The sequence below is a fragment of the Castanea sativa genome, chromosome 12 (assembly GCF_040712315.1).
Source record: "Castanea sativa cultivar Marrone di Chiusa Pesio chromosome 12, ASM4071231v1".
Classification (NCBI taxonomy): Eukaryota; Viridiplantae; Streptophyta; class Magnoliopsida; order Fagales; family Fagaceae; genus Castanea; species Castanea sativa.
In genome coordinates, this window is record NC_134024.1 from 47,130,316 (window position 1) to 47,149,906 (window position 19,591).

Here is a 19,591-nt window from a genome sequence, read left to right on the forward strand (position 1 = left end):
ATGAGTTCTATTTTTAATTTTAAAAAATTTGAAAAGTATATAAACAGTGCACCACTGTGCGGTTATTGTTTATGCGCAGTGGTGAACAGTATATATTGTCTCTGTTGGAACATGTGCGTAGGAAAAAAAAAAAAAAATCTCAAACGTGAAACGCCAGACGCAAACTCCTGTTTGGATAGAGCTTATTGCTGAAAATTAAAAACTGAAAACTAAAAATACTGTAGCAAAATAATTTTTAAATGTGTGAATAGTGTTATGAGACTCATTTTTAATATTTTTTTATGAATAAAGTGTTTGTGGGTCTTATGAATAGTGTGTGAACAGTGCAGTTATAGTGTATAAACAGTAAATTGGTCTTCACACAGTGAAATAACGTGTATGAACAGTATTGATTACTGTTTATGCACGTTAAAAAAAAAAAAAACAACACAAAATCTCAAAATGTGGCAACAAAACGCAGTATTCAAACTAAGCTTAAGCTTAAATAAATTTTGTTGAAGATATAGAGATTCTAAGATCCTTGATAGATATTTTACTCCCATAAAATCAACTCTATCAGGAACTACACTAAATTTTTACTCCCTTGGCATGTCAACCTCTACCACAGGTAACAAGAGAAAAAGAAAAAGAGTACCAACGAGGAATATATATATATATATATATATATATATATAAGGCCGTACTGTGGTACTCTAATTTAGGGAAAAGAGCATAATAATTTATTTTTGAAACTTCAAGGTGGTATAGAATTATGATGTGGTTTTGGTATAAGTTCCAAATATTATGGTGAATTAGGATTTTCAAAGTGAACCAAAACAATTTTGGTTCAAATGATTGTTGTGTCGAGTATTATTGGTATTGGTTCAAATTAGAAAGTTGATGCAGGATACGTTGAAAAGGGAACATGAAGGATATATAAAATGCAAAGTGAATTCTTTAAGTTTAATTGAAGTTTATTTAAATCTTTTAACTTTATTTTTGTTTAAATTAGTCTTTTAAATTTTAAAGTTATTCAATTTAGACGTTTTATCCAATTTTGTTTAAAAAAATTACCATTAAGTATGCAATTAACTAATGAAAAAAAAATTTGACAAAAATTCTTACATAAAAAATCTATAAAATATTTTTATTTATAGAATTTTTTAACATTTTTTAAATTTTTTTTTTTTAATTCTGTCCACCATTATCTATAACCAAGTTTAGGACATTTTTATGATGATAGAAAGTGTGCTTGTCAAAAAAATACGTCTAATCTTCTAGACTTTTTTGATTGAATCCAATCTTGTTTACTCGTTTCATATGTAGTGGCTAAGTTAGGAATATTTTCTAGGGAGCTAAGCTAAATATAATAAAATTTTTAACTAAAAAAAGTTATGACTAAAAAATACTTTAATTTACAAAATTAATAAATTACAAGTATAAGAATTAATGACTTAATTTAATTGTTCAAGCAAATACTATTATTAAAGTACAATAAAAATATGTATCACTTTTTTTAAATATGTACAACATTTACCACTTTTTGTGCACATGCAATGTGAGTCTATACAATGTAAAGTTCCTTAAATATAAAGAATATTAGTGATCACTCACTAGATAGCAACATAGCTACTGGTCCTCTACAGCTTGTACCACACGTAGCGATCTCATTTTGTCAAATTGAACTACACGTATCAACACATCAATGGAAATATCAATAAATAAAATAATAATATAATTAAACAATCCTATTTTATGAGTTAATGTTAAGTTAGTTATTAAATGTTTTGTTAGTTATTAAATGTTTTTTTGGATAAACTTATTTTTTCACAAAGAGACATGTCTCTTACCAAAGGGCACGCAGGGGTTTATAAATACAAGAACTCTCTATTCATTCTGTATCTTAGATTATTTTATCTTTGTTGCTATTTGTTGGTGATTTCTACTAAATGGGATTTACCATCAATGCCGTTGGGACCAACATAACAAATTTGTATGACTAACTTATTTGGATATACAGAATATCTAACAATTCCTTACTATATTGTAATACACACTTTCATGGGATCATGTAAGCCACCATCAATGATGGCAGTAACGAGTGTTGACGAATGACGATGAGAGGAAGTTTGGTTCATTCAAAGGGAAAGAAGGGAATGGGGATTTTGGGACCAACGAAGCCATTAGGAACACCGTTAAGTAAAGGAAAAGATGGAAAAAAGAAAAGAAAAACATATTGATAATAATAATAATAATAGAGTTAAATATTTTCCCCCTCGATATGGAACACGTTGACAAATTGAAATTTTGTTTCTTAATTGAGGTAGTATTTAATGGTCCCTTAACACTGTATTGACAAAATGTCTTAATCGAAAAATTATATAATGTATACAAATTTTAAAAATTTAATGGACAAGATCTAAATTACCATCTCAAATATGTAATTTGCAATTTAGTAAATTTAAAAAATAAAAATGACGATGCCGCATTGTCCTAAAGAATCTAACCTTTTAATTTCACAATTACTAATGTGGTAGTTTATGATTGGTGTATAATAGAAGTGATGTCAACAATGATTTTATGTGAAAATGATGTATTGCAAATCACCCACCTCAACCAGTTAAGAAAAAATTTGTAAAATTTTGTGCATGTGTGATTTCAGTTTGTTTTTCTGAATATAAAAATTCCACAAGGAGGAATCTAAAATATAAAATAAGGGTAAATTCTATTAACATACCTTGAGGTTTGGGCTACTATGAATTATGTCCAGGACTTTTCAAAACTGACTAATTTGATTCCTAAAATCTAGAGGTGGCAAAATTGAACACGACCCGCGAACCTGACAAGACATGATACGAAATTAGCAGGTTATGGGTTGAGATTTAATGGGTTAGCGTTATATTCGAATTGACGCAACTAACCTGTTTAATAAATGAGTTATGTTAATGTTATATTCGGGGGTCGACACAACCAACCCGTTTAATAAATGAGCTGGGTTAGTATCTATCACATGGAACTCGTTTGATCCATCTAACCAGTTTAATTAAATGATATTTTAGAAATATACCCTACAAATCCTAGATGTATAAACTTATTAGTTGTTGTAGTTATTTTCTTTGACATATTATGATTGATTATTTGTAATATTGAGATTTGCTTTAATTTTGAATGATTATTTGTAATGCAATTATTTGTTAGAGTTTTTCATAATTCATATCAATTTGGTTAATGCTATTTTTTTTTTGTTGTTGATAAAATCAGATAAGCAAGTTGACACGATTGACCCATTTAAAAAGTGGGCCGTGTTAGGGTTGAAAAATCTTGACCCGTTTAATAAATATGTCAGGTTAGTGTTGACCTATATAGTCGGATATTTATGAGTCGACACGACATAAATCCGACACACAAACACGAATTGCTATCCCAACTAAAAGCTAACTTAGTTCCTAAGATAGTTGAGAAAAATGATTAATTGGTTTAACAGTATTTAGGGACTAAGTTGGCTTTAGAAACCAAATTGGTTAGTTTTGAAAAGTCGTAGACCTAATTGACATTAACCCAAACCTTAAAATATGTTAATAGAATTTACTAATAAATAAAGTACGCCACTTGTTTACTAAAATGCTAATAAATGACTTTTTTAGTGTTTGGGTTCTTTATATCAGAATTTTCTCTTTGGGTTGAAGCCATTTTTTTCCAAAATTCTAGGGGGCTTGTAACAGGGGCGGAGTCAAGAATTTTTGTTTGAGGGGCTAAGTTGCAGTACTAATATATTTATCAAGATAACCCCCCACACACATATATACACGTTTTTTTTTAATTATATACACACACATATATATACACAAACTTTTTTATTTGATAAATTATATATACACACACACACCCAACAACAACAAAAAAGCTTAGTATTTTCAATCAAAATTATGTTTGATGATGATCTTTCATAAAATTAATTTTTACTATTTTCATAGTGAAATTCTTAAAAAGTTTGATTTTCTATACAAATTATCAAATTTTATTCTAATGTAAGTAAAAAATCATTTAATTGAACTAATGAAATTTTCAAAAACATGAATAATCCAAAACTTGGAGGAACAAGTTAGACTCCAAACATATTTGAAACTATATTTCTTTAATTTATTATGTGGCAACTAAAGAGACATTTCATTTGTAGTTTTAGTGATAATATTTTTTTAATGAATTAATGACTTGTTAATCGCCGCATAATAGGTTGAAAAAGATAAATTCAAACACGTTTTGTGCCAAACTTTATCAAATATTTAACAAACATAAGAGCATATTTTACAACGAAAAAATAGAATTGCAAAAAATAAAGTTGTCTTTATAACTATTAGACCAATTTTTTTTAATAGTATTGTGGGGGTAGAATGATTAAAACATGTATCTGGGCCTTAGGCTTGATATTGGTGGTATAAGCCTATCCAAGAGTATCCTTAGAGGCCCACGAGCTGGCTCTTGCTGGAAAGGATGGCGGTGTTGTCCAAGGAGAGGAATCTCCTCGGCCCAAAGTTGGCGATCGTAGGTACCTATAAACTACATGGAACACGAGGAGGAAAGTCTTGATTTATAATAATGTTTTAAGAAGAAAAAAAAGCTCATAGCATATTTTTATAATGTGTAATAATAATTTTAGAAACATGTGTACAATTTAATTATAGAAAGTAGGAAATTAATATCATATTGGAGGCTGTACCGGTTTGACCTGCGGTACAATATATTTCGGGTACCGGTCAATACCGGTGTACTGTTTCAAATTTATCGCTATTTTTTACTATTTTATACAATATACAAAGCTATATATCTAATAATTCAATATATAACTTTGGCAATTTTTTATATTTTTTTGAGGGAGTTTTCAACATAAACATAAATATATGAAAGTGGGAAGCCAAAAAAAAAAAAAAAAACTATTAAATAATCCAACACCCATCAAACTCAATAAATGTCAGTCCCACATGTCAAAAGATTGTGACACCAATTCAAAGTAATCTCTTCTGATGCTTTGAAAAAATCAAAATGCAAGGTACTAATTACATCTCTTTTTTTTTTTTGTTGAAACTTTTCTCAGTTTTTCAAAGCTCTCTCTGCCCAAGAAAAGACTTGGTACTATTTCCATCTTAAAAGTCTTTTCTTGGGCAGAGAGAGAGCTTTGAAAAACTGAGAAAAGTAAAAAAAAAAAAAAAAAAGAGAAAGAGAGAGAGAAAGAGAAAGTTAGACGGAGAGAGAGAGAGAGGGAAGAGAAGAAGAAGAAGATGAAGATGAAGTAGCAGCCCAAATTAGTCCACGACCCTGACTTGAGGTAAAAAATGTAGAGATCGTCGCTGGTGGAAGGTGAGCGTGACAAAGAAACGTTTTTCTTTTTTTGGTCCGGTATGCATTTACCGGCCGGAATCCGATATTTCCTCCAATATGTCCAAAATGACCCGGTATGGGCTGGTATATTTTTCAGTACGAAATACCGTTGTTTCTATACCGGCTAAGGTACCGGAACGGTAAATACTGGTCATACCTGCTGGTACGGTACAAAATAGACTTCCCTTACGTATACAATTTAATTAATTTCAGATAAATAAAATAATAATATCAATTTTTTTACTAAAAAGTAGAATGTGTAATATTGTTTTTTTGGGTACAATGTAATATAATTTAAAGATTAAAAATTATTATTTGAAATAACGCATGATTTGTTCCTGAACTCTAACTCGTGAGGGGCTCAGGCCCAAATGGCCTTATACAATCAAATTTGTAGAGCGTGAGCTTAAAACCTAGGTCTTATGGATATTGGACTATAGATGGAGGGCTAGATTGCCACTTCACACACAATCAAAGGATGAAAATAGTAAGAAATCCTCCTCGGACGTAAGCCGAGGAAGTCTTATATAGCTATTCTTTCTTTGAATAATAGACTAAAATTGAGGGTAAAGTATACAGTACTTCCTTTCTTCCTCTTTCTTTCTCCTCCCTTTTATATCATTCTTCTTCTTCCTTTTATCTTCCACGTGCAGGATGAATTACCCTATTAAATACTTGTCCCATCCCCCACCATTTGGAAGTCTTCCAATAATAGCTGAAAGGCTGATCACCACTGTTCAGAGGTTATTTCCCCATTAATGTGGCTAGAGAGGTAGGTGCAAGGTCTTTAATGCGGTGGTAACAATTTTTTCCCTTGATATTTTTCATACGTTCTTCCTCTTTAGGACTATATGGAACATATCTTTACCCATCAAACCTTTCAGAATTCTCTTCCCAAACATCATGACATGTCGCGTAATTATTACTGAACTCAGCCGAGGAGATGCTTCTCCTCGGACAGCCTCATCATGCTCTCTAGCAAGAGCAAACTTGTGGGCCTCTAAGGATCTTCTCGGATAGACTTATACCACCAATATCAGGTCCAAGGCCCAAATATGTGTTTTAATCATTCTACTCCACTTGTATGTATTGTTCACATCAAGTCAGCCCCTTTACTCTCTTCAACGACTTTTGGTGGTATTGACCTCAACTCCACATTTTTTTTTTCAATCATTAAAAAAAATTTGATGGTATGAGAAAATGAGAGTGAGAATGATATAAATGTGTTAGTTTGAGAATGTACGATCTATGTACATTGTATTCAAAGTTGAGCAAACAACTCCTTGTGAGATACTTACAATTTTGTCTATTATAATGCTTTATTTACTAAATACATTTATTATATATCTGTTGAGTGAACTTTAATCCTTTAATAAAATTAATACTACACGAAGAAATATCAATAGATAGCTACATTATGGGTTGGGGGGCCATGCCCCCCCCCCCTCCCCCCCAAAGTTTTTTAGAAACCCTCTAATAGTTCGTAAATTTAGATTTTATCCCATTTTTTAATAGCTGGCCCACCCTCCTCCAACACATCAACCAAATTTGGATCCCCAAAATCTTAATTTTTCACCATCCGTCTTTTTTCATTCCTTCTCTTAACACTTCTGTCGTATCTTATATCTTTTTATCAACTTCTTCTAACTTTTAGTTTCAGTCCCATTTAGAAGATTCAATCATTTTTTCCCAAAAAAGAAAGAAAGAAGATTCACTCATTTTTTCTAACAGGATAAAACTTACATATAGTATATTAAGTTCCCTGATTAAACTCAACTATATTAAACACAATTGTTCTTGAAACTGAAAATAATGTTTGTGTTTTATTGGTCATAGTAAATAGGTGGTTGAGTTTTATTAGGAAACGTAATTTTATCAATTGAGCTAATTGGAATCTATATATACCCTTTCACTTGATCTTTTGGCTTGATATTTTAACTACTAATAAGAATTACACTAATGAAAAAAAAAAAAAAAAACTAATGCACAAAGATGCATAACATAAATTAATATGATAGTTTCACCTTGGCTACCCTAACATAAATTCCTAGTTCTGCCCTTGTTTATAAGTGAAATTTCTTGTAATCTTTTATATAGCCCAAATCAACTAAATATAGGTCTAATGTTTACTAAGTTACCTATAATATCATTTATGACAACTCATGAAAAACACACTTATAATTAATTAGGGCTGTCTACGGGTCGGGCTGGGTCAGTTTTGGATCCAACCTGGACTTGACCTGCCGGCATTGGGTGGAAGGCAGAGGAACCTGAAACTGATCGCTGGAAAAATCGGTCGAGTTGGTTTCGGGTGAAGGTGAGCATCGGTTATGCCGGGTCGGTCGCTAGAATAAAAAAAGGTATTGAAATTTGAAAAAAAAAAAAGCGTAGCTGGAATTTGGAATTTTTGTCAAAAACTAGAAAAACTCACTGGAATTTGCATTTTATCGTCGAATTTGCATTTTTTTTTTTTTTGCTAAAAATTGCTGGGATTTGGCTAAATCCCACCAGATCTAGCTGGATCTAGTTTAGATCTTCCCAAATCTGGCTTGTTTTTGCAGTTTTGGCTGGATTTTTTTTTAAAATTTTTTTTTATTATAGTTTCGGTTGGGTTCGAATTGTTTGGGTTTTGGAGATGCAAACTTGCCACTCAACCTGCCGGTGTTGGTTTTTGAGAACGGATTTGACTGGCTGAACTTTTGGTTTGGGCCGAAATCGGGTCGGCGTCAGGCGGTTTGGCTGGATTGTAGGGCTCCAGTCGGATCTGAACATTCCTACTTATAATATACAAAATGCCACTTTTTAATACAAAAAAAAAAAATCTTTTAATAGAAAAAATAAAATCTTTAACAATAAAATTAACAGTCTCAATTCAAATGAAATGAAGAGAATTTCATAAGCTTGCGTTGAATCTCACGTCAAGTTTATACTACATTGATCTAGGCAATATAAACAAATACAATAAGTTCCAAAGTCAACTTGACTAATTCTTTTAGTGTATAATATAGAGTTATTTAGTGATTTTCTTGGGTTGTCACAAATTAATTAACATCAAATAGTTTTTTTTTTTTTTTGTTTTCTTTTTGGTATGTAGCGAAACTGTGGTTAACCCTTTACTTGGGTTGGATTGTGATACTGGTACTATAAATACACTACCAATTCTCACACAACTTGCCATCCCAACTTCTTAAGACCACCATGGACTTCTGTTATCATATCCTAACTATTTTAGGGCTTTTTACTTTGACAGCAATCTTTATTGCCTTAAACAGCAAATCAAATACCAAGAGGGGTTACACCAAATGCATTGAAATCCCTGAACCCTCTGGGGCATTACCAATCATTGGCCACCTTCATCTTCTAGGAGGACAAGAGCCAATGGCCAAAATTCTTGGAGCCATTGCCGATAAATATGGCTCATTCTTCTCACTCAAAATGGGTATCCATCGAATGTTGGTGGTGAGTAGTTGGGAGATGGTAAAGGAATTCCTAGCTACCCATGACAAGACTTTTGCTACAAGGGCAAGCATAGCAGTTGGAGAACACTTGTTTAACAACAATGCTATATTTGCACTTGCTCCTTATGGTCAATATTGGCGTGATGTGAGAAAGATGGCCACTCTTGAGATTTTCTCAAGCCATAGCCTTGAAAAGCTCAAGCATGTTCGATTCTCAGAAGTGAAGTTTTTGATTAAAAACTTGCACTTGCTTTGTACAAACAACAAGGTAGTGGCTATTAGTGAGTTGTTTGAACACATGGCCTTCAATATCATCCTTCGGATAATTGTTGGTAAGCGATTTTCTACCACCACATATGGTGAAGAAAAGAGTGAGGCATGCCGTTTCAGAAGTGCCATAAAAGAGGCTCTTCATCTTAGTGGCGTGTTTATCTTGTCCTATGCTTTTCCACATCTTGAATGGATGGACCATAGAGGTCATGTGAGTTCCATGAAGAGGACTGCTAAGGAACTTGACTCGGTGCTTGAGATTTGGCTTGCTGAACATCTTCAGAGACGACTAGAGCAGAAGAGTGATGGTGAAAGCGATTTCATGGACATGATGCTATCAAACTTTCCAGAGGATGTTGAGATTTCGGGGCATACCCGGGACGTTGTCGTCAAGGCAACAGCACTGGTACGTTGTTATTATAAACTTCTCAAAAATGTAATAATAAGGTTAATGCAGTTAATTTTTTTTTCTATTTATTTTATTTTTATTATTATTTATAAATTTTATTGCAGTACTATTCATTATTCCTAAATTTTACTGTATTATTTCAGATAATTTTTAACTTTATTTACTGTATTTTGAGAAAAAAAATTTAATTTCAAAATTTTAACTAAATAAACTGTTACCAAATTAACTCTAAGTAATAAGCTATATGCAACAATTGCTACATAATTAGAGTATGTAATAGCAAAAAAAAAAAAAAGTAACATGATATTGCTCAATTTTGAAGCTTGAAGGGAGAATTATAATAATTTAATCCTGTTAAGTATCATCAAAATTTTAAAGTGAGCTTTGGTGATTCATTTATGGGCAAAATCATTGTTAATATCATTTTATTTATTGGATGAGCATGAGAGACTTGGGCCGTTTGATAGATTAAGTAACATTTTTTTTATTTTTAAACAACATTACACATATTTTTAAATACATTTTTATCACTTAAATTTCTAAAAAATATATACTTTAGGAGAACAATGTAACGTTATCAAACGGCCTTGTTTCTTTTGTGAGAAAGACTTTCTGAAAGTCCCTTATTGAAAATACCACACCCCACCAAGAAATAGTTCAATTCTATTTTATTTTGTATGCCCAACGGGCCACCATTCTTTTTTTTTTTGGGTTTTTTTGAGGAACCATTCAATAGTTTAGTGTTGGCCTTCCTCTTGGGTGAGCCTACATATTCTTTAATTAAATGTTGGGTTTGTTTCTATATGGGCTGAACATATAATTTTTTTAAAATTAATTTTTTGATAATTAAAAAATGGGTCAAAATCTATTACCTTGTTTCAAAAAAGAAAAAGAAAAAGAGTCTAATTGATAAATATCTAGAATCAAAGTTGGTTTTAATGGTTAAATCCTTGCTTCAACCAGTTTTGAGTCTTTTGACCCGTTCTAAATTTGTTTGGTGGCACACTTTTTAGCTAAATTTACTAAATTTATTTCTAATGATGTAATTTGGATAGAAGATCCTCCTCCTCCTCCTATTTTAGAGGTTCTGTCTTTTGATGTAAATGCCTTTCTTTTGAGAATGATAGTGGCTTCTCCCTTAAAAAAAAGAAAAAAGAACAAAAAGGTCTGGTCTTGCTTTTAAAACATGAGCTATTACGTTACATCTCATTTATTTTTTTCTTTTTCTAAGTAGTTTACTGCAAGAATATTTTTTAAAAAATAAACAACTATGGAAATGAAAATCTAGAAAAAAAAGAAATAATAACGCATAAATAAAAAAACTAATATTAAAAGTACAATGATTTCAAAAAAAAAAAAAGTTTAATCAATCTTTACAGTATAAAAACTAATTTACAATTTGCATATTGCAAAATCACAAAGATAATAGCCATTAATTTAACTAAATAACATAAGCTTATAATTTAAGAAGACAAGTTTTTAGTAGAGGTGGGAATTCTACACAAAAGACTTTAGCGATTGATTTTATAGGTCAATTAGGATTTAATTCCATATGTCTGTTAATATTTTTAGGCATCCCATTTTTAAGCAAAAAAAAAAAAAAAAAAACAAAAATTTAGGCAAAAAAGTACAACTTCTTTAAATTCATATTTTAGGCACTACATTTTCAAAAAAAATTAGTTTAAAAAGCCAAAAAAATAAATTGTACCAAACTGACAAAGGACTCAAAGGAGCACAGGAGAAAAATTATGGGGCTGTCTTGTTTTTGTCTCCCATCAAGTTGGGAAGCAAAGGAAAAAAATGGTAACTGATCTTACATCTCCCCTTTTCATCACTATTTTCCTTTCATTTTGAACGGATCAAAATATGTACGCCTCTTTCTATGCTCTCTATTTTCTTCCATACTAAATGGCTAAAAAAGTTACTCTCTTACCAATTTTTTCTCCTCATTTTCCATCATCCCAAAATTCACTCAACCAAACATAACATTATTATTCTATTTGATATAAGCTAATAAAAAAATAACAACAAAAAAATCTTGTGGACTATGGAATGGATTAATGAACATAGAAAATGAACGCATGAAATTTATTTAGAAGGTGGCATTATATTCAAACGTGCCTGTGACCTTTCAATTCAGGTTAGTCTGGTTTCTCTGGGTCCCTAAGGCTAAGATTGCACGTGAATTGTACTTTTTAGGTATAATTTGAGAGTTGGGAGGACGAGATTTAAACCTTAGACGACATTATTGTTTACGTTAGGAGATGTTAATTGAACGATAAAAGTCTTGGCACAAATTCTACTTATATTAGTAGAAAATAAGCACTTACTAATTGATTTCCCTTTGAGAAATTTGGTGCTTATTATGGAAGGGTGCATTATATATAATAGTTAACAAAAATTTTAAATGAAGAGATAGCCTTTTTCTAGTACTAGCTAACCACCCCCACCCCCTTGGTTTATTTCTATGTTTTTGTCTGTTAAATTAAATGATCAAAATTTTTTAATAAATTTTAGAAACAATTAGTAATTTATCATAATATCAAAAGAGGATGTTATCTCTCTCTTACCTTTCATTTAAAAATTTACCATATGTGGAGCATATTTAATAAGGCAATTTAGACTTATACGGGTTCAATGAGGCTTTCTGAGAGAAGGGTAGCTAACTCTTGCTTAGCTAGGGACAAGTGTTCTGGATTCATGCCTCTATGGCTAGCTTTTGTAGGGTTAACATCTTCATTCTTTTTGAAGGGGAGGGTTATGAAAAAGGCTGGGTTTTTTCCACAAAGGGTTTGGGTTTTTTAAGAGGAATTCTGAGTGGGTGGCTGCACAACATTCATTGATGATCTGGGCTTTCAAGGAATCAAAGGGGTTTAGTGAAAACAAATGTGGTACCTGGGTCCATGTGAGAAGGTGTTGTTTATGCAAGAGGCCTTTGGATGACCATCTGAGGCTAGGTATCTGGTGGAGGAGGTCAAATCCTATAAGGAGGTCTCTGCCTGTGAGAGGGGATCCAAGGACTTGGTGTTTAATGGTAAGGGTTGGGAATATTCTAATGTGAATGGGTTTGCTTTTCTGGGTGATCATCATGCGAAGAGTTTCATCACCAAGTGGTTCGGGAAAAGAATTCAAGAATGTGTGCTTAGAATTCACATCATCCATGCCATTAAAGGCATAATATCTGCTCGACATTCTGTCAAAATGTTTCTCCAAATCTTTTCTTTCAAAAGAACAGCATTTCATCAATAGGAATTCATCTCTGGCTACTTCAGTGTAATGGGCTAATGAACCAAGAAATTCATTATGGAGGATCGTGAAAAAATCCTCGAGTGTGTTACTCTGGGCTGCTTGTCTTTGCCTGTATTCTCCAAGATTAATCCACCATTGTCTCAGTCTACCTGTGAGTCTTGCTACAAATTTGGCAATTATCTGTGCAACTGTATTGTTTGGGGCTTGAAGTTCTGCTGTACACCATGAATACATGTTGAAAATCTCATCATGCCATTTTGAGGGAGGACTGTTATCAAGGGTGAACAGGTGTTTTGAATCTGTGGTTGATGAGTAGGTTAATCGTGTGTGGGGATCAGGGATGACAGGTGGTGTAGGGAATATTGGGGGTGGTGGTGGAGGTTGTTTAGGACGAAGGACATCATCTTCTTCTTCTACTTTTGGGTCAGTCATAAAGACTTCATCTAAGTCAAGATCAGACAAGTCTAGATCTGCTTCATCAATGACTGGGAGGACAAAAGGTTCTGTTTGTTCTTGAAGAGTTAAAGTTCTGAGAAATGATGATATCGGGTTTGGAGGGTCAGTGTTTATGTCTAACAGGTTCATATCTGGGGGTTTGGAGGAAGCACCAATGGTTGGGTCTGGTGGTTGGTATAATGGTTCTTTGTCTTTTCTTAATAATTCAAAATTTTGAGGTAATTGATAATTTATCGTTGTGTATGCATTTTTTTTTTGGCAGATTCTCGTCTTTACAGGAGCAGGAAGCACATCTACTACACTAACATGGGCAATCTCCTTGCTTTTAAACCACCCAAGTGTGCTAAAGGCTGCCCAAGAAGAGCTAGACATGCACGTAGGGAAAGATAAATGGGTGGAAGAATCTGATATCAAGAACTTAAAATACCTCGATGCCATTGTTAAGGAAACCTTGCGTTTGTACCCACCGGGTCCCCTCACAGGAATACGTGAGGCCATGGAAGGTTGTACTGTTGGTGGCTATTACGTTCCAAAGGGCACTCGTTTGCTCATTAATATATGAAAGTTGCAACGAGACCCTCGTGTGTGGTCGAACCCATCTGAATTCCAACCAGAGAGATTCATGACAACTCATGCAGACATTGATGTTTGGGGTCAAAATTTTGAATATATTCCATTCAGTTCTGGTAGAAGGTCATGCCCCGGAATCACATTTGGCTTGCAAGTAGTTCACTTGGCACTAGCTCGTGTGCTTCAAGGATTTGATATCACAACCATGGCAAGTGTGAAGGTGGACATGCTTGAAGGACCAGGAATTTCCTTACCTAAGGTTAATCCACTTGATGTTGTGCTCAAGCCTCGCCTTCCCATGGAGAGTTATTAATAGGTGTGAAGCTAATACTTCAGTCTCAAGATTATTGCGCAAAATGTACTTGTTTTAGGAAGAATTATTATTTACTCCTAGAATAAAGTGTCGTAGTATTCTATCCTTTTACATGTTAATACTTGTCTTAATTAGTGGTATTGTTAAATAACAATTGGCATATTAATTGTGATTTAGCATCTACTTTTTTATTTATTTTAAATATCATATTTTTCAAATTAGTAATAGTTTCAAAATGCATAATGCAACATTTTTCATCAAATGTTTCAACTCATAATAAGGGATTTGAATAAATTCTTTTTTGATGAACGGATTTAAATAAATTCTTTGACTTAATAAATACTCGTATCACATATCCTTAAAGCTGAAAGAACATATATAGAGCTTAAAGCTGAAGGAACTCAAACTTAGGTGCTCACAATATCTAAGCCCAATGATTAGAGCTTATTATTATTATTATTATTATTATCAAATCCGGCATTAACTTATTGAACAATGATATAGGAATAAATTATTTTATAATATTTTTACAAATTATTAATTTGACAAATTTTTATTGGTTTTTATTTGGACCAATTATTAATATTATATTTTTATTTATCAATAATCATACACTATATTAACAATTTATAAAATAATTTGTGACTTTAATATTTTTCAAACTTATTCATGCATCTCACAACCAAATATCTTAAAAATCAAGAAAATCCTAATGGAGGATTTTAACAGAACATGCACACATCAAAAACGTGATGCACATAACCAAAGAGAAGCCAGCATTTAAAGCACGTTTTTCTTTAGGTACAAAACAATTGAATCAAGCCATGAAAAAATTAATACAAGTGGTACACATATCCACATGCCAGCAATTTACTAGCAAGTGGGTCCAAAACAGATACATCATTTTGGATGAGACCAAAAGTTCATATTCATATCACAAGTGGAGGCCGAAAAATTCATTCCCAAGATGCTTAGATTACAAAGTTGAAGGAGTTTGGAATGTATGACAGCACTTACTTACAAAAGAAAAATAGCTAGGGGACACGCGAATCCAAGCCAACAAAAGAGGCAAAAATTCAAACTTGATCATTTAATTTTTAGTTTTTGTCATTTCAGTCTTTAAACTTTTAGTTTTGTCATTAAAGAGGATAAAAATAAGAGACGGGTCCTTCCGTTGATGATTGACGGGACGGATAATATGTAGACGGGCCGACACCGTAGACGATGCGAATATGACGGTTCTATTTTGCTGAGTATCCGTCATATATGAATTAATTACGGATCCTAGGTTGCCAGTCGTTTGATATGTTTAAATCGACATTTGCTTTATCTCCACGCAAGCGTGTATACTTGGACTTCTTGTGACACACGTTTGAGAAGACTTCTATATGGAAAGGAACTTGAGAAGGAAGTTGTATCTTAAAAGAAAGGCAATTCTACCCAATATAAATACCCCAGAAACCCTAGATATCAAGGTACGCACATTTGATTCAACTCTGGCATTTTAGGGTTGTAAAGAAATTCTAACTTGACCTTCGGAGGGTTTTTGGCCGGCACCACACCGGTGCTCTCTTTTAGGTCTCTTTGTTTTCTCTTTGCAGGTATTGACTCGACTCGGATAGTGCTTGCAACTCACTGGTGATTTTTTCGGCATCATTAGTTAGCGCCGTCTGTGGGAAAAGAAAATCTTTCGATTATTTTAGCCTCGCTCTATTCCTGAGACAAAGAGTTGCATGGTACTCACTCGATCGATGGCAACAAATAACAATCAAGGCGACGAACCGCCCGCCACAGCTCTAGAGAGGCAGGTCCAAACACTTGCGGCGGCGGTTGACCGCCTCACCAAGCAGAATCATGATCTGGAAGAACAATTGCGACAAAGGACCGCACACCCAAGTGCACCAGAGGAAGACCAGGAGGGCGCTAGTCCGGAAGGAAGGAACGCAGAAAGACCTGAGGGCAGCATCGCTCCAACTAGACCCGAGCGACAAGAAACCAATCGACCATCTGTCTCAGACGCTTTGCCGACTCACATAGCCGCCGAAATGCAAGAGATGAGGGAACGCATGGATGTGATGATGAACGCCCTTAGAGGACGGGTGTCCAGCAACCTAGACGACCTAGTCCATAGAACGGATTCGCCTTTCACAGCGTTGGTAAATTCATGCCCCGTTCCCCCAAAGTTTCGCATGCCCCATGTGGAAAACTACGACGGATCCAAAGACCCGTTAGACCACCTGGAGTCTTTTAGAACCCTAATGCATCTTCAGGGTGTACCGGATGAAATCATGTGCAGGGCTTTTCTCACCACCTTGAAAGGGCCTGCGAGGGATTGGTACAGTAGGCTCACACCTAATTCCATCGGCACTTTTAAGAAACTAGGCGCACAGTTTGTATCACACTTTATTGGAAGTCATCGACACAAGAGGTCTATTGCATGTATACTGGGTATTAAGCAACGAGAAGACGAGACATTAAGGTCTTATATAGCCCATTTTAACAAGGAATCCCTCTCGATAGACGAGGCAGATGACAAGATACTTGTGGCAGCATTCACGAACGGGCTACGAGAGGGTAAGTTCTTGTTCTCTCTATGTAAGAATGACCCAAAGACTATGTCCGATGTATATTACAGGGCGACGAAGTATATGAACGCGGAGGATGCCTTGCTGGCCAGAGACGACTATAAGGAAGGTTGCAGAGGTTTGTGAGGAAGGAGAGAACGGATCAACCCCAGGAGCAGAACCCTAGACGGGAAAACGAACGTCCCAGACCACCGATAGCAGACATACGGATGATAATAGGGGGGCAGTACTTCAACGGGGTCGTCTAAAAAGGCCAGAAAGGCCTATTTACGGACGGTACAAAGTGTCCAGTCGACGGGCTCTTCATTAGAAAGAACACGACGGGACGACTCCAGTATCGAGTTTTCTGAAGAAGAGGCCCGACGCCTTCACCACCCCCATGACGACGCGCTTGTGGTTAGTATACAGGTAGGAGACTTCAACGTCCACCGAGTTCTAGTGGACAACGGGAGCTCAGCAGACATCCTTTACTACCCTGCGTTCCAGCAGATGGGGATTGCTAAAGAGTGCCTGATCCCGGCATGCACGCCCCTCGTTGGCTTTGGAGGAACCCGGGTCCATCCTTTAGGATCCGTCACATTGGCGGTGACAGTAGGTGACTACCCGCAGCAAATAACCAAGGATGTTTCCTTTCTAGTGGTTGATTGCTCCTCAGCGTATAATGCCATACTCGGACGACCCACTCTCAACGCATGGAAGGCCGTCACTTCTACCTACCATCTGATGATCAAGTTTCCCACTGAACACGGAGTTGGAGAACTGCGCGAAAATCAGGTGGCTGCACGGGAATGTTACGTGGCCATGATGGAGATGGATGACCATGTACAGGCAATGAATATCGAGGAACAAAAAACAGTAGCAGAACCCGTGGAGGAATTGGAGGAGGTACGACTGGATGATTCGAGGCCCGATCGGACCACTCGGATCGGAACCTCAGTCGACCACACGGTCCGACATGCGCTCCTGTTATTCCTCAAAGAGAACCAAGACGTGTTTGCATGGAGCCATGACGACATGCCGGGAATAGATCCAACAATCATAGTTCACAAATTGAACGTATCACCTTCTTTCCCTCCAGTTCGACAAAAGAAGCGTGTATTCGCCCCCGAACGGGATCGAGCTGTGGCAGAGGAGGTGCAGAAGCTACGAGAAGCGAACTTCATAAGGGAGGTGTATTACCCTGATTGGCTGGCCAACGTGGTCATGGTCAAGAAACCAAACGGGAAGTGGAGAATGTGTGTTGACTTCACGGATCTGAACAGAGCATACCCTAAAGACAGTTACCCACTCCTGCGCATTGACACCTTAGTAGACTCCACCGCGAGACATGAATTGTTGAGCTTCATGGACGCCTTCTCGGGGTATAATCAAATTAAATTGGATAAAGTTGATCAAGAGAAAACATCATTTGTGACAAGCCAGGGGCTTTTTTGCTACAAGGTTATGCCGTTCGGGCTCAAGAACGCGGGAGCCACGTATCAACGATTAATGAACAAAATGTTCGCGCACCAAATTGGCAGAAACGTCCAGGTCTACGTGGATGATATGTTGGTGAAAAGCGCAAAGGTGTCTGATCATCTGAGGGACCTCCAGGAGACATTTGACACTCTTCGGACGTATAAAATGAAGCTGAATCCAAGCAAATGTGCATTCGGAGTTACCGCTAGAAAATTCTTAGGATTCATGATGTCCCAGCGGGGCATTGAAGTCAACCCAGAGAAAGTGAAGGCGATTATGGAGCTGTCTCCTCCGAGGACGGTGAAGGAAGTGCAAAGCTTGACAGGGAAGATAGCAGCCTTAAATAGGTTCGTATCGAGAGCAACGGACAAGTGTCTCCCTTTCTTTAGAATGCTAAGGAGATCTTTCGAGTGGACGGACGAATGCCAAAGGGCATTTGAAGAATTGAAGGCATATCTCTCCGCCCCGCCATTGCTTAGCCCATCCATGCTAGGGGAGGAATTGTTCCTGTACCTTTTCGTCTCATCAGCAGCAGTAAGTGCAGCCCTCATCAGAGAGGAAGGGAAGATACAGAAACCAGTGTACTTCATCAGCCGGGCACTAAGAGGCGCAAAGGAGAGATACCCACGGATGGAGAAACTCGCTTTCACTCTTGTAACTGCAGCTCGAAAACTCAAGCCCTATTTTCAAGCACATACCATAAAAGTCCTGACAGATCAGCCGTTGTGGAGAGCAATGAACAATCCTGAAACTGCTGGATGTATGGCTTTATGGGCTATCGAGCTGAGCGAGTACGATATCCAATACCAGCCACGAACGGCTGTGAAAGGACAAGTACTGGCAGATTTCATTGCGAAATTCACTACACCTGAGGAGCAGGGGGCAGAAGAGACGCCCACATGGAGAATTCACACAGACGGATCTTCCAACAAGCATGCGGGAGGAATCGGGGTTGTACTCCACACCCCGGAAGGAGATAAGATCAAATGCATGATCCGTCTGGAATTCACCACTACAAATAACGAAGTGGAGTATGAGGCCCTAGTGGCAGGATTGGAGCTTGCGATAGTGGCTGGGGCTAGAAAGGCGGTAGTCTATTCTGATTCTCAAATCGTAGCCAGTCAAGTTGATGGGAGCTATGATTGTAGGAATGAACGAATGAGAAAGTACCTCGGGGAAGTGAAGGGTCGAACGAACGACCTCCAATTCATGATAGTTCAGATCCCAAGAGAAGAGAACCAAGAGGCGGACTGACTCGCAAAGGCTGCTTCGGCCGAGCCTATGATCGCCCCAGGACAGGTATTGTCCTTCATCCAACATTCATCGCTAATAGATAATGTTCGAGTGCAGGAAGTAAGCTCTAAGGACGATTGGACGGTTCCAATTGTGGCGTACCTCAAAGACGGCAAGCTGCCCGATAGCAAAGAAGACGCAAGGAGATTGAAGGTTAAGGCTGCCCGATTCATCC

At 36.0% G+C, this 19,591-nt stretch overlaps 1 protein-coding gene across 1 annotated transcript; it reads left to right on the top strand.

Annotated features, from left to right (window-relative positions):
• Positions 1-8,534: 8,534 nt before the first annotated feature.
• Positions 8,535-14,249, top strand: LOC142619150 (dimethylnonatriene synthase-like). The gene is made up of 2 exons (XM_075792225.1): positions 8,535-9,489; positions 13,460-14,249. Exons 1-2 carry the CDS (start codon positions 8,554-8,556, stop codon positions 13,757-13,759), a joined length of 1,236 nt encoding a protein of 411 aa, XP_075648340.1. The 5' UTR covers positions 8,535-8,553; the 3' UTR covers positions 13,760-14,249.
• The last annotated feature ends 5,342 nt before the right edge of the window (positions 14,250-19,591 follow it).

Excerpts from the sequence above, each read along its gene's own strand:
- LOC142619150 (XM_075792225.1), top strand. The coding sequence starts at position 8,554 with ATGGACTTCTGTTATCATATCCTAACTATTTTAGGGCTTTTTACTTTG. Across the intron at positions 9,490-13,459 it reads TCGTCAAGGCAACAGCACTG|ATTCTCGTCTTTACAGGAGC; the intron begins GTACGTTGTTAT and ends TTTTTTTGGCAG.